The 15,267-nt window shown below is 31.6% G+C and overlaps 1 protein-coding gene across 1 annotated transcript in view; it reads right to left on the reverse strand.

Annotated features, from left to right (window-relative positions):
* The window catches only part of ATRNL1 (attractin-like 1), a 293,585-nt gene that overhangs the window by 43,282 nt on the left and 235,036 nt on the right, over nt 1–15,267 (reverse strand). The window contains exon 20 of the mRNA XM_008578422.1: nt 14,410–14,462. Coding sequence (XP_008576644.1) covers nt 14,410–14,462 — 53 coding nt within the window. The remainder of the gene's footprint in view (nt 1–14,409; nt 14,463–15,267) is intronic.

Consider the following 15,267-nt stretch of genomic DNA (forward strand, 5'->3'; position numbering starts at 1 on the left):
AAGAAAGAATGAATCACAATAACATTGAACTTTCAAAAAAAAAGAGAAGAGAACTTGTTATTAGAGGTGAAGGATGGAGAGGGGATGGGTGATTAGTGGGAAATTGGTTAAAGGTCACAAAGACTAATTATGTTTTGTAAACACGAAAACACTAATTTTCCTGATTTGATCACCACATATTGTACACAGGTATTGATATTCAAATCTGTGCCCCACAAATATGTATCATCCATTATGTTTCAATAAAAAAAAGTCAAAAAAAAAATAGAATGATGTTAAGACAGATAATAAGAGATAGACAAGGAGCTAGGTAATAAAATATTAAATGGATAAAGTTAAATAAAGTGCCCAGAAGTTCAGTGAAAGGCAGCAAGAAGGAACAGTGGAATACTGCTCCAAAGAAGATGAAGTTTCTGGATGATAAAGTTAAGCAATTATTTGTGAATGTCAAAAGGGAGCAAGGCAGATACTTATCTCAAGTCTAGACTGTAATTTATCACACTATAAAAGAAAAAAACAACTAACACTGCCATTAGGTAACACCCAGTTTTCAGGGTACACCAAGTTTCAGTTAAAGTAAAATAGTAAAGAATTGCAAAAAGAGAATAAGAATACATTTAGTGATTTGATTTAAAAAGTAATAATTTTTTTAAATGGAAAGAGTAATGCCCTGAAACCAATAAGTACACTTAGCTCCCAGATTCTGAATTCTAAATACCATTCTCCAATGTGAGAAGCCATGGCTTCTCAGGAAAATTGGTGATTCCAGGGCTGAGGCAGGGAAAGTACAAGGTGAATCTGAAGTATCTTGTTGTGCCAGAAAATAAGGATACACTTAGAAAATGATGGAGTCATGTGCAAAGGACACAGTAGTCAATTCAGGGGGATCTCAATGATCAGATCTAGAACAATTAGAACTACAAAATAAATAATGATGATAATTTATTATAAACAGAAAAATAAAATATATATTCATGAGTTCACACTGATATAAATAAATGAGTGATTAAATGAATAAATGAGGGGAAAGGACAGCTATCCCTTAGAGTTAATAAACATAGAAGAAACGATGGAATAGAAAATCATCATTTGAGGGGCTGGTTGGTTAGTTTATTTGATTAGAACGCAGCCTTGTAACACCAAAGTCAAGGTCTTGGTTCCGCCCACCAAAAAAAAAGATATAAAGAAAATCACGATTTGATAAACACATTAATAATATATAATTCTTTCAGGTAAGAATAATCAATGCGTGATAAAAGTTGCCTTTTCTGTCTGTGTCCATTTATTGGCTAGTGGCCTCTTTGCTGCACCTCTCCACTTCTTACTTGCATCAGCACATCTGCCACTACTGTAGTCAAATCTCCCTCTGTCCGCCTTTCATAAGAACACTTGTGATTACACTGGGCCCACCAGGATAATCTCCTCATTTCAAGATCCTCAACTTAATCATATCTGCTAATTCTCTTTTACCATTTAAGGTAAATATGTACCACGGGTTCCAGGGGATTCGGATATGGACATCTTTGGGGCCTACTACAGAGTGTCAGTACATAGATAAAAGACAGAAAAACTATCTACTACAATGTAAGCAACAATTTTTGCTAGGTAAAGGAATTGTCAATGATTTCAATTTGTCTTTTTGTCTACCTTTTCACAATAATGAATATGTATTATATCCATAATTGGACTAAAAATGAGAAAAATGTTTTTAAATGAGTGTTTAGAGAGCTTCTTTCTTTTGATCCTTGATCTCTAATGTTTCTCACATGATGTACACTTGCATGTTAAATATTTAGATTTACATAGTTATACTTCTTTCCAAAAGTGGCATATTTCACTCCTAATTGACATACTTCTTAGGCATAGGCTTACAAAAATGCAATAAAAACGTAAAAGATGATAAGTCATCCTCATCTTATATGATTAGAGTACATCTGGATCATCAAGTTTTAACACGAAGCAGCATTTTCTTCCCAAGTCCATTTTTTTATTATTATATTTATCATTACAAAATGTAATCTTTTGTGGTCCTTTAACAATTTCTTGCTAACCCCCCATTCCCTTCCCCTTCTCCACCTTTTGGTGGCCTCAGTTCTGTTCTCTCCTTTTGAAAACTCAACAAATTATTGTGGGGATTGTATCTTTCTTTTTTTAGCTCCCACTTACAAGTAAGGACATGTGGTATTTCTCTTTCTGTGCTTGGCTTTTTCCACTTAACCTAATATTCTCTAAGCTCATCCATGTTGCCGCAAATGGCAGAATTTTATTCCTTTTTATGGCAGAGTAGTATTCCGTTGTGTATATATACCACATTTTCCTTATCCAGTCATCTGTCAATGGACATTTAGGTTGGTTCCAACTCTTGACTCTTGTAAATAGAGCTTTGATAAACACAGGAGTGCAGGTATTCTTTCAACAAGATGATTTCCATTCCTTTGGGTATACACCCAGCAGCGGAATTGCTGGATTGTATGGGAGTTCTATCTGTAGTTGTTTGAGGAACCTTCATACTGTTTTCCATAACAGCTGTAATAATTTACAGCCCAATCAACAGTGTAGGAAGAGTCCCTTTTCTCTGCATCCTTGTCAGCATTTGTTATTCTCTGTCTTTTTGATAATGGCCTGTCTAACTGGCATGAGATGATATCTCAGGGTAGTTTTGATTAGCATTTCTCTGATGCTTAGTGATGAACCTTTTTTCATGTGTCTGTTGGCAGTTTGGATATCCGCCTTTGAGAATTGCCTATTCAGCTCCTTTGCTCATTGTTTAACTGGATTACTTGTTTTCCTGCCCCTAAGTTGTTTGAGTTCTTTGTATATTCTGGATATTAATCGCTTCTCAGATGCATAATTTGCAAATATTTTCTCCCATTCTGTAGGCTGGCATTTTGCTCTGTTAACTGTTTCTTTTGCTATGCAGAAGCTTTTTAGTTTAATATAATCCCATTTTTTTAACTTTTTCTTTTGTTGCCTGTGCTTTTGGGGTCTTATTCATAAAGTCTTTGCCCGGTCCTAAAGTCCTGAAGTGTTTCCCCTATGTTTTCTTTTAGGGGTTTTATAGTTTCAGGACTTATATATAAGTCTTTAATCCATTTTGATTTTGGTATATGGAACTAGATTCATTCTTCTACATACAGATGTCCAGCTTTTCAGGCACCACTTACTGAAGAAACAGTCTTTTCCCCAATGTATGTTCATGCTGCTTTTGTCAAAGATCAGTTGGCAATAAGTATGTGGGTTGATTTCTGGGTTCTCTATTCTGTTACATTGGCCAGAGTGCCTGTTTTTATGCCAGTACCATGCTGTTTTGGTTACTATAGCTCTGTAGTATAATTTGAAGTCAGGTAGTGTAATGCCTCTGGCTTTATTTTTTTGCTCAGGTTAAAGCAGCACATTTTTAAAAGATAGTTTAGTCAGTAATGAGTTACAGCAAAAAAAGAGAAAAAAGTGGCTGCTGTTTACTGCAAAGAATTAAGAACAAATAATATAAAAAATTAAGCTGAGCCAAACACACTGCATGAATAAAAGAGTTTAAGTAAATAAAATATCAAGAGAAAAGAATTTTAACCTGCATAAAATGTTTAAAGAAGTCAAATATTCCACCAAGCTAATGATTAATTGGAAAGTGATGACTGAAAAAATATATATAGGAAAAACATTTTGAAAAAGAACTTGAACTATGAGGAAAGTTGGTAAGTACATTATATATTTGAGATGATAAATAGCAAACGATAAATATTTGACATTTATTTTACTCTTTCAACAAATATAACATAAAATAATGGATTTTTGAGAAAATAGTAACAGTGATAAAAATCATCAAGGTGTATATTGGAAATATCTAGATATCTGAAATCCAAGAAGGCAGGCATACTAGGACAACAAACGAAAATAACCTTGATGTATCAAGGCTGTATCAATGACACTATTCATGTAAATTTCAACTCATTTGGGAATCAGAATTCTTATATATAAGTTTTGAATGGTGTGAGAAACTTTACATTTGAATTATTTGAGAAATTGCTACCTAGTATTTGCTCGTACAACATTTTAATGTTTCGGTTAATACTGTATTTCTTTTTTTTTTATTTCACTTTTAATTTAGCACCATCTACAACATTTAAGGAGATCTTGGTTGTAATCTTCCATATACCAACCAGGCTATTTTATGCAAGTTAATTAAGCTCACTGATACAATGGTACAATGGTGATAAAACTGCCTATCTCATAGGATTGCTCTGTGGATTAAACATAACTGTGTGAGTGTCTATTTGGCTTTGAGAAGACTATCTCATAAAATAAAAGCATTCAGTAAATATTTCATATCCTTACTCACTATATTTGCTTCTGAAGAAATTCTGAAAGATTTCAAAAGTCAAAAAGATTCTCATGTGTATATTTATTTACATATATACATACAGTTAGCCATCCTGAAGAGTCTGAAAAGATTACACATAGACTCTGACAACAATATCGAGTCCAAATATGTTTTAAATAATGGCATGTTTATAAAAACAAGTATTTTCAGACTTAGACAATTGTTTAGTAAGTGATAAAATATGTGAATGAAGTTCAAGTATATTCATAGTCTCAATGTGTCATAGTAATATTTAACATGTAACTTCAGAAATATGCCTCAGAAAATGAACTAAAAATGGTCTCTTTGATGCTCTATTTCCCAAGCAAGCTGTTTAGCAAACAAACTCATTATTTTAAAAGTAAAATTTAACATTTACTCTCTTCTTAATACCCTTTGATGGCTTCCCAGTTTTCTTATGACAAAGAGCAAATCTTACATGTTCTATAAAGCACTGTATTATTTGGATCCTGCAGATCGCATAAACTTCATCTCTTGACTCTCTACCTTGTTCTATGCATTTTGCTGCTACCGGCTTTCTTTTAGCAACTCAAATGTTGCATGTTCTTTCTTGCCACAGCGTTGCACACGCTGCCCCTTCTGATACATCTTCCTATCTCACACCATCACTATTCCTCATCAAGTCATCCTTCACATCACATCAAAGCTCAGTCATTCCCTCAACTCACCTGCTCCCTTTCTCACAAATTAGGTCAGGTCTTCATGTAAAATATTCCCAAAGCATCTATAATTTTCAGAGTTCTTATGACAATCATACCTCGGTAATTGTATAACTGGTTTAGTATCTATTTTCCCTAGTTTATAAGCTTCAGTGGAGCAGCACCTGTTTTGATCACTATGATATCCCCAGAGTCTAACAAAGTAGCTAGTCAATAAATACATGTAGAATGAATAAACAAAAGTGAGTGAATTCCAATAACTGATACACTCTCAGCAATAATAGTCCAACTTTTCAGAAAGTAAATTAAAGTGAAAAACATATGCCACCCTTGTATTAAATAAAATAATATGAAATTGGTTTGCACATAATAAATATCCAATAAATACTAGTTTCCCCTTGTTTGTGGAACAGTGGTATCCATGTTTACAATAATTAATTAAAAATTTCTATTGAGCTTGGAGCATTTAGAATAATTGCAAAGCTGAAATCTGTTGCAGATACTTTGCATATTCAACATTTGCTAGATATAACATCACAGAAAAAAGCACAGAGCTGTTATCAAAACTTTGAAATGACCGATTTGTACAACCTAGAATGCACACTTAAACTCATTGGGTCTTACCTTCTCATCAATAAATAAAAGAGGATAAATGATGATTACAAATGCACATTCATGATTTGAATTTAGGGATTTTTGAATAATATGCTATGACCTCTTCAGAAGCCACCTTCCTTTGCTGAATAATATCTCAAAATAGCTTAACTCTCAATTATTCTGTAATGAAATACGGGAATATGCTCAGATTTCATTTGAAACAAATGTTCCATAGACCAAGTTAAAAAACAAAGCTTGAAACTCATTTTTCTTTAAATGAAATTGCTTATGCTTAAATTTTGTCTATGGTATAATAGTATTAAAATGTGCATAATAAAGTTAAAGCAACTTTTATTTCGTTGCCTATAACATGATCTCCAAACATTTTTGGCCAACATACATTAATAAACATGCCTGTACATATATCCACAATACATGTATTTTCTTTCTTTTTTATTTTTAACATTTACTTGTACATATTTGTGGGGTATATAGTATGTTGTTTTAGTACATGCATACACTGCACAATGATTCACTTCGGGTAGACAGTACAGTTTTGGACTTGTTAGTCCACAACTTCTCCTTCTTCCCATCCCCCTCCCCTCACAGACTCTGGTAAACGTTATTGTGCTCTCTACTTCCATGATAACCACTTTTTTAAAAAGATTCTATTTATGAGTGATATCATGAAGTATTTGTCTTTCTGTGCCTGACTTACTTCACTTAACATGATGGTTTCAAGTTCCATTCATGTTGCTGCAAATAATAGGATGTCATTTTCACTTATTTATTAATAATTTATATGACTGTACTAGCATTAAATATTTACTGAAGGCCTGCTATGAGTCACACACATTTCTAAGTATGGGGGTCCAATCAGACAATGTCTTTCATACACAGAATTTCATTCTAGTAAAATTTTATTTTACTTGGAAATCCAGATTCAAGACGACAAATAAACATATGAGAATTTCATACTATATAAGTGGAAATAAAAGGAAATAAAATGGAAATAAAAGGCTTGTGATATCTGGAGAAGTCTTTTTTTGGTAGGGTTGGAATATTAGCTGGGAATAGAGTATTTCAGGGAGAAACATAATAAATGCAAAAGTCATAATCTAAGGTAAAGTTTGGGATATTCAAAAACAAGCAGATTAAGTCATTGAAGACATAAAAAATAAAATGACTTGCTAACGTCTTAGTCCATTTTGTGGTGTTATAACAGAATACCACAAATTGGATAATTATAATGAACAGAAATTTATTGGCTCACAACTCGGGGGAGGTAGTCCAAATCAAGGGGCTGGCATCTAGTGAGGGCTCTCTTGCTGGGTCGGCTCAGGACAGAAGGCAGAAAGGCAAGAGAGAGCAAAAGGGAGCCATCATCCTTTTATAATGGCACCAATCCCATCCATGGGAGTGGAGCTCTCATGACTTAATCACTTCTTAAAAGTCCCACCTCTGAACACTGCTACAATGGCAATTAATTTCAATGTGAGTTTTGGAGGGGACAAACATTCAAACCACAGCACCATGTAAATTCCCAAATTTCGAAAATCTAAACTTGCACTCTATTTTGTTCATTGACTTATGGTTCTATTCCAATACGAGTATGTGAGCCAGTATAGTGAGAGTTACAGTATGTTTGAATATTCATCAAGATGGAAATTTCTCACTATTCTTCCTGTTCATAATTTTACTGAATATTATAAAAGTGCATTATTTAAAATAAATTTTAAGGTAATTTATTCTAATGCGAGCCTTCCAGAAAACATAAATGAATAAAATTTTAATTGAAATTCAATAAAATTTTAATATCGATTTTGAGAAGTATGGTATTTTCATGTAAAGATTTATCATTTAAGAACATGGTATGATTTTCTAATTGTTTAGATCCCCTTTTTATTTCCTTAACATATTGCTTTTATTTAATTCATAAAAAAGTAAATCTTTGGTTAAATATATTGCTAATTTCTGTTTCTCTGGTTTTATAGTCTGTGGTTAATGGCATGGGCTATCTAGACTGCCTAGATTGAGACCCACCCTTACCATTTCCTAGCCATGTAGTCTCATACTAATTAAACATTCTCTGCTTCCATTTCCTTATACATAAAATTGGAACAATAAGTGTAATCGCCTCATTTGAAGATAACATAATAAACATAAAAATCTGAGAACAGTCTGGCATACTAACTATTATTATTATTATTTTAAAGTCAGGTGGTTATTTTTCAGTTTCATTTAATAAATGATGCTAAATAATCAGCTACATATCTGCCAGAAAAAAATGTTCATAATAAGAATATTATGCACGTTACAACCTTCATGATATACAATTCTCGGGACATGATGATGATATTTAGAAAGGCAGGCAATGACTTTATTAGCCCTTTCATCATTTTATACAAGTAAGGAACATTATTATCCCCTCACTCTAGTCAAATACAGCCCCCTACCCTAGGGTACCTGACTTGGTGAGAAAATTAAGTACAGGGTATCAGCCCCTACTCCTCCTCTCGGATGGGTAACCTTGTGCAGGGCATAGACTATACAACTCAAATTGGGAGACCTGCTGGGAGGTTTTCTTCCTTAAACTTCTTCTTTTACTTGATTATCTTTACAGTAAGTCTATGTTTTTACATAACCGGAAAAATTTAACACTTTTATTATTAAATATATAAATCAAATAAATTTTTCAATGCTTTTCTAGATTAACTCAGTAGCAATTTTTTTTCTCAGCTATTTAAAATGTTTTCAGAATTGGATTATATTGTCCCTCATTTCAGACCGTGCTTAAATATTAAATATTTTTGTAATAAACATCTAAAAATACTGGGATATAAGCTTCAGGAAATTAAAAACAAAACAAAAAACCCCCAATGAACCAAAGATTCAGGTTAAAATGCCAAAAATATGGTTCACTTATGTTTTGTCAGATAATGTTTGATCCATCATGCTAAATGTAAGAATTTAGATTATCTACATTCATTAAGGTCATGTCTGCCTCATTTGCAGGTGGATCAGCCAGATCCTATTTAAATAGCAATTTATATTCAATGGTTAAAAAGTCATATGAAACATTCACTAATACAATATATTTAGCTTAAAACAGGAATTTATTTTATTCAGTTTTAGAATAAAAAACTGAATAATTCCATTAAATATAAGAGTTAATTCAAGTTTTAATTGCTTTCATTGTTTTGTACGACGTAGCATTTTAAGTAATTAAATTGAGATTGACTTTTTTTTTAGATTTACAGCTATAATAATGTTTGTTAGAAATAGTGTCTCTCATTTATCAACAAAAAAATCAAATCCAATAAATAATATGCTTATAAATAATGTCTCAGTCTAAGACATAAACATTAATTAAATAAATCAATAATAATTAAAGAGTTTATAGTGAGATAAATGAATAAGCATTTTGGTTTCTTAGTAATACAAACTGAGGTAAAATGTGGTAAGTGGCAGAGGTAAGCACTTAATATAAAAGTGGTAATTAAATTCCCTACTCTCAAAATAGGTAAGTGTATTACCACAAAATTCCACTCTGAACTCTACATAGCAATAAGAGAAATTCGAAATAAAAGTCATTTTTCAAAAAGTATATTGTGAAAATAAACCAAAATAAGTTAGATTACTTAGAAATATATTAAAACACTACAATTAGCAGTTTGGACATTACATATACTTGAATTAGTGTAAGAGTGGCATAAAGTAGATGATTACTAAAGTGACTTTACATACTCTTTGAAATATATGATCTAAATAACATTGTCATAGTACAGTCTTTCATTTTGTATTTAAGATTTTTGTTGTTAAAATAGTTATAATAGAAAGCATTTAAGAAAAAACACACTTTCACTGCTTTGTGACTACTACTTTCTATATTTACTGAGAATAAATGGAGTAATTAACATTTACAAGGGCCAATCAAATTAGATACCATTGCTAGGACCCTTTTTTCTATGTGAGGCATGACAGCTTTCTAATATATTCAGTTTGGGGTTTTAAACTCATGTGTGAAAAACTACTAAGACTGTATAAAGGGTACAACTGCTGGTGTATTGCTTTCAATTAAGTTAATACCACATTGTACTTAATTGCTTTAAGTTACTTTGTGGAGCTGCATCTTAAATTTTGATTTAATCTTTAGAATATTTTCTGTTAACACTATTATTTCATAAACTCTTAAGATTTCATAACAAATGGCAAGGCTGCCATCTAGTGCTTTTATGACTATTCTTCTGAAATTTCTAAAAGGGAGTGGGGTCCTATGTAATCTAGTGAAGAATTGTTCAGTAAGGTAACCACTAGTCACATGTAGCAATTGATTAGTTGAAATGTGAGGAATATCTCATTAATGATTTAATGATTTTTTAATAATGAATACATGTTAAAATGAAAATATCTTAGATATGCTGAGTTAAATAAAGTGTTTTATTAAAATCCATTTCACTTGTTTCCTTTTGCTTCTTTAATGTAAATTCTAGAAAATTTAAAATTACATGTATGGCACACATTATGTTTATATTGGCTAGTACTGATTTAAAAGAAAAATTATTTTAGCTTTCAACATAAAAGGCTTAAACATTAATATATTTTACATTTGTAAAAAATGGAATGTAAGTCATATAATGTGTTTATAATTGTAAGTAGTTTGGGATATATTAAAGGCTAAAGATTCGGAAGAGTCAAAGAGACATTTCTAATTAAAAAAAATCAGATGAAAAATATGTCCCCTTAAACTAAATCCAGGATGTTTGCCATAAGAAAAACAGAAAAAGTGTGGAAAAGATAGAAAATAAAGATAATTTAAATGACATAGAATTTAGACAATATAAGTTTGAAACATATTATATATGTATGACTATATAATTCATAACAATACAAAAACAAAAACCAAGATGTCACCTTTAAAAGACTTAGAGCAAACAATTCTTTATTTTAAATAAATAAATGAAAAGTAAATAAATAAAAAGAATAAATAAAAACAAAGTGAAGTACTATAGCATTTATCATGCTTTTCATATAGAAAACGTAGCAAAAGCTAAAATTGATGAACTGGAAAAAAAAATCAGGAGAAAGGATGAATAAGACCAAAAGCTGATTCTATAAAATGGAAAAAAATTAAAACAAACAAAAACACACCAATTAAAAAGCACAGACCCAGAGATTAGGGTTGAATTACTTAATCTTTAAAGCTCATGTAATAACAGTTTTAACTGTTGCTGTTTTTAAAAAGATAAAAGTCTTTTCCAAATTAATTTTTAAAACCTATTACCATAATTCCACAATATGTACATACAAAACAAAAAAATTAAAAAACACAATCAAAAGTCATTTTGTTAGAAAAAATAATGTACAAAAAAGACAAACCACATTCATTTATACTGAAAATAATTATAAATAAAATATAAACAAGTAATATTAAGCTGTGTCACAAATAATACTATGCCATGAATAATTTTGATGTAGCCCAAAATGAAAAGAGATTTAACATGAGAAAATTGATTAATGCAATTAAGCATTTAACAAGGTAAAAGAAAAAATCATTCATGATAAAGTCTTGTAGCAAAATAAGATAGGAATTTGCTTAATTTGATACAGGGAATATTCCATAAATTATAATAAACACCCTACTTGATGTCTATATTACCATCACTGTCATTCAGCACTGAAATAGAGATCCTAAACATCCTCATAAGGAGATTAAAGAGTCATAAGGAGATTAAAGAGACAGGAAAAGGAGTAAAACTATCTTTATTTGCATGTAGTATAATTAACTGCGTTTAAAAATCCAAGCAAATCTATAAACAGAATTAATGGAAGGAGAAGAAGACCACTGAAGTTGATAAATATAAGATCAATATACTAAAATAAATTTTAAATTTAAATTTAAAATGTAAATAGAAAATATAATTTTTCCTTTTTTTTTTTTGTCCTTTTTGAGACCGGCCGCACTGTGCTCAGCCAGTGAGCCCTGTGAGCACACCGGTCATCCCTATATAGGATCCGAACCCACGGCGGGAGCGCTGCTGTGCTCCCAGCACCGCACTCTCCTGAGTGCGCCACGGGCTCGGCCTGAAAATATAATTTTTCCTTTTTTTTTTTTGTCCTTTTTGAGACCGGCCGCACTGTGCTCAGCCAGTGAGCCCTGTGAGCACACCGGTCATCCCTATATAGGATCCGAACCCACGGCGGGAGCGCTGCTGTGCTCCCAGCACCGCACTCTCCTGAGTGCGCCACGGGCTCGGCCTGAAAATATAATTTTTAAAAATACAATTTAACACAGCAAAAGAAAATTAGAAAATAGGATATGTTTTATACACATGACAAAACATGTTCAAAGCATGGACACATGAAATTGAGCTTAACATTATTAGTCATTAAAGAAATACAACTACATTAAAGAGATACCATTACACACACACTAGAATGTCTATACTCGAATAGGCAGATAATGTCAAGTGATGATGATTATGTGGAGAAATTGAAATATCCATAAATTGCTAGTGTGAATGAAAATGGTATAATCCATGCTGGAAAACCATTTGCTCGCTTCTTAATAAGTTAAGCATAAGCTTATCGTACAACTCCGAAATTACACTTCTAGGAATCTACCAGAAGAAAATAAAAATATATGTCCACACAAAGACCATATGAATGAATGTTTACAGTCTAGTCAAAACCTAGAAACGATCCCAATTCCATCAACTTGTAGATGAACCAACAAAAAGTAGTATAACGTTCACTAATTTTTAAAATAAAGTTACTCTATTAACAAAATAAAATAGAAACTCCTTATGTTTATCCACATTAATGCTGAAAATCATCAGGCATAAACAAACAATCATTCCTAATAAAATGTTCAGCAAAATAAAAATAGAAGGTAATTTTCTCCATCTGATAAAGGCATCTGGGAAAAACCTACATCATATTTAATGTTGAAAGATTGAATGCTTTCACTCTAAGATCAGAAACAAAACCAGAATAAATATTTATATGCTCATTACATCTTTTCAACATAGTATTGGAAGTGCTAACTATTGCAATAAGGAAAGAAAAAGAAATAAAAGGTATCCACACAGAAAAGGAAGAAATCAAACTTCCATTATTTGCAGAAGACTTTATTATCTATGTAGACATACTGATGAAATGTACAAAAAAGTCACTAGAACTAACATGTGAATTTAGCAAAGCAAAGAATACAGATCAACATTAAAAACCAATTGCAATCATAAATACCAGGAAAAATCAGAAATATTTTAATAATACCATTAACAACAACATCAAAAATATTAAAAATGTAGAGAAAAATCAGACCAAAAAAACCCCAAAACATGAAAGACCTGTACAATTAAAACTGTAAAATATTTCTGAGATAAATTAAAGAATAGTTTTTAAAAATAGATATACTGTGTTCATGGGTCAGAAGACTCACTATTGTTAAGATGTCAATTCTCCCTCAAATTCATCTATAAATTCAAAATAGTCCCAATTCAAATTCCAGCATGTGTTTTCATAAAAATTCACAAGCAGATGCTAAAATTCATATGTAAATGCTAAGAAAGTGGAATAGTCATAATAAGTTTTAAAAGGAAGAATAAAGTCGGAGGATAAATGCTACATGCTTTCAATACTCATTATAAAAATACATTAATTATAAAAGTGCTATGTTGGCATAAAAATAAACAAATAAATTATTGAAACAGACAATCCAAAAATAGACCCACACATACACAGACAAATTTTCAACCAAGGTGCACAAGCAACTCACCGGTTAAAGGATTACCTTTAAATAAGTTGTGCTTAAACACGTGAATATTTATATGGAGGAAAATGAACTTCAATGTATAACTTACAGTATATATAAATATTAACTCAAAATGGACCACATACTTAAGTGGAAAACTTAAAAATATAAAACTTCTAGAAAAAAACATAGGGGAAAATCTTTGTAACCACAGTTAGGCTAAGATTTCTCAAAAGAACAAATTCATAATTTGAACTTCATCTAAATCAAAAATTGCACTTCAAAAAAGTAGTGTTACTAGGATGAAAACACAAGCCACAAACTAGGAAAAAATATTTGAAAATCATAAATCTGATAAAGGACTTGTATCTAGAATAAAGCATCCTGAAAAAATGACATGAAAACAAATAATTCAATTACAAAGTAAGCAATGGATTTAAAGAGACACTTGATCAAATAAAATGTATGCATATGGCAAAGAATCACATGAAAAGATGCTAACCATCATTAGTCATTACAGTAATGAAAATTAAAGTGGGAATTACATGCTATCTCACACCTATTACAAAGGCCAACATTTAAAAGAACTGAAACTTTCATACACTGCTGGTGGGAATATAAAATGGTACAACCATTTGGAAAAGAGTTTGCCTATTATTTAAAAAGTTAAACCTACACCTGCAAAATCTCTACCTTAAAATTCTATTTGCTGAAAACTTAATCATAATGAAAAGTTTGCAATATAATCACCTGAGTTTAATTAAGTTCTATTTTCTGTTCCATGTTCAGAATAAGATCTATTGCTATGTTATTGTTCAGAATAGAAAAAAATACACCAAACAAAATTAAGAGAATATAGCAAAAAGATATTGCCTTTCTTAGAAATATATGAAGTTGTATTATAGGATTTAAGAAATAGAAATTGTAAAATATTAATGAAAATTTTACGTCGAGATGACTTTTATTACCTGAAGCTAACAAGCCAATTATTCAAAATGTAAAAATATACAAATACTTACAATAACATGTTCCTCTAAGTGGATTACCAACATAGCGATTTTCAGAGTCACATCTGTAGAAACACAAAAACTCATTTATTATTAAACAATGTATTTCATAAGCCTTGTGTTTTTCTGCAAGCAAAAAATGTATTTAAACTCTACATTAAAACATCTTCAAAACTATATCATTAATTGAAATTTAAAAACAAGTCTTCGAAATAATTAATTGTAGAAAGCCTATACACGAGTATGAGAGAGAAAAAATAAGTGGAAAGGAAGAAAATAAACACACAAGAGGAATATAAAGTATGTCAAAAATCAGATGGGATAAGATTATGAGCTTTGGGATATGTATCCTTCCCTTAATAATGAGGGGAAGTTGAAAGTCTGAATAAAGATATAGAGACACATTTGGGGAGAAGAAGAAAATTCATAAATCCACATTATTTTCTTACTTGTGATATTCTTTAAAATTAATATATTTTTCCTCAGTTTCTAAACCAACAAATCTGTATAAAAAAAGACCTCCTCAGTCGGGTAATGAAAAAAAAGTTTTCTTTAAATCAACAAACCCTAACAAAATAGTCTAATATGGACTAAATTCAGGAACTCCAACTTTGAATTCATGTAATCAGATTGTAAAAATGAAAGAACATGTAAGCAGGGCCGGCCCGGTGGCGCACTGGATAGTGCGCCGCTTGGGAAGCACGGCGGCGCTCCCGCCTGAGGGTTCGCATCCCACATACAGACCGGTTCCCGCTCACTGGCTGAGCGAGGCGCGGGAGCAACGCCGAGGGTTGCAATTCCATTGCCGGTCCCCGGTCCGGTACGGGGGCAACACTGAGGGTTGCGATCCGTTGCCGGACACGGAAAAAG

Source organism: Galeopterus variegatus, unplaced genomic scaffold (assembly GCF_000696425.1).
Source record: "Galeopterus variegatus unplaced genomic scaffold, G_variegatus-3.0.2 Scaffold1679, whole genome shotgun sequence".
In the NCBI taxonomy this organism is placed as follows: Eukaryota; Metazoa; Chordata; class Mammalia; order Dermoptera; family Cynocephalidae; genus Galeopterus; species Galeopterus variegatus.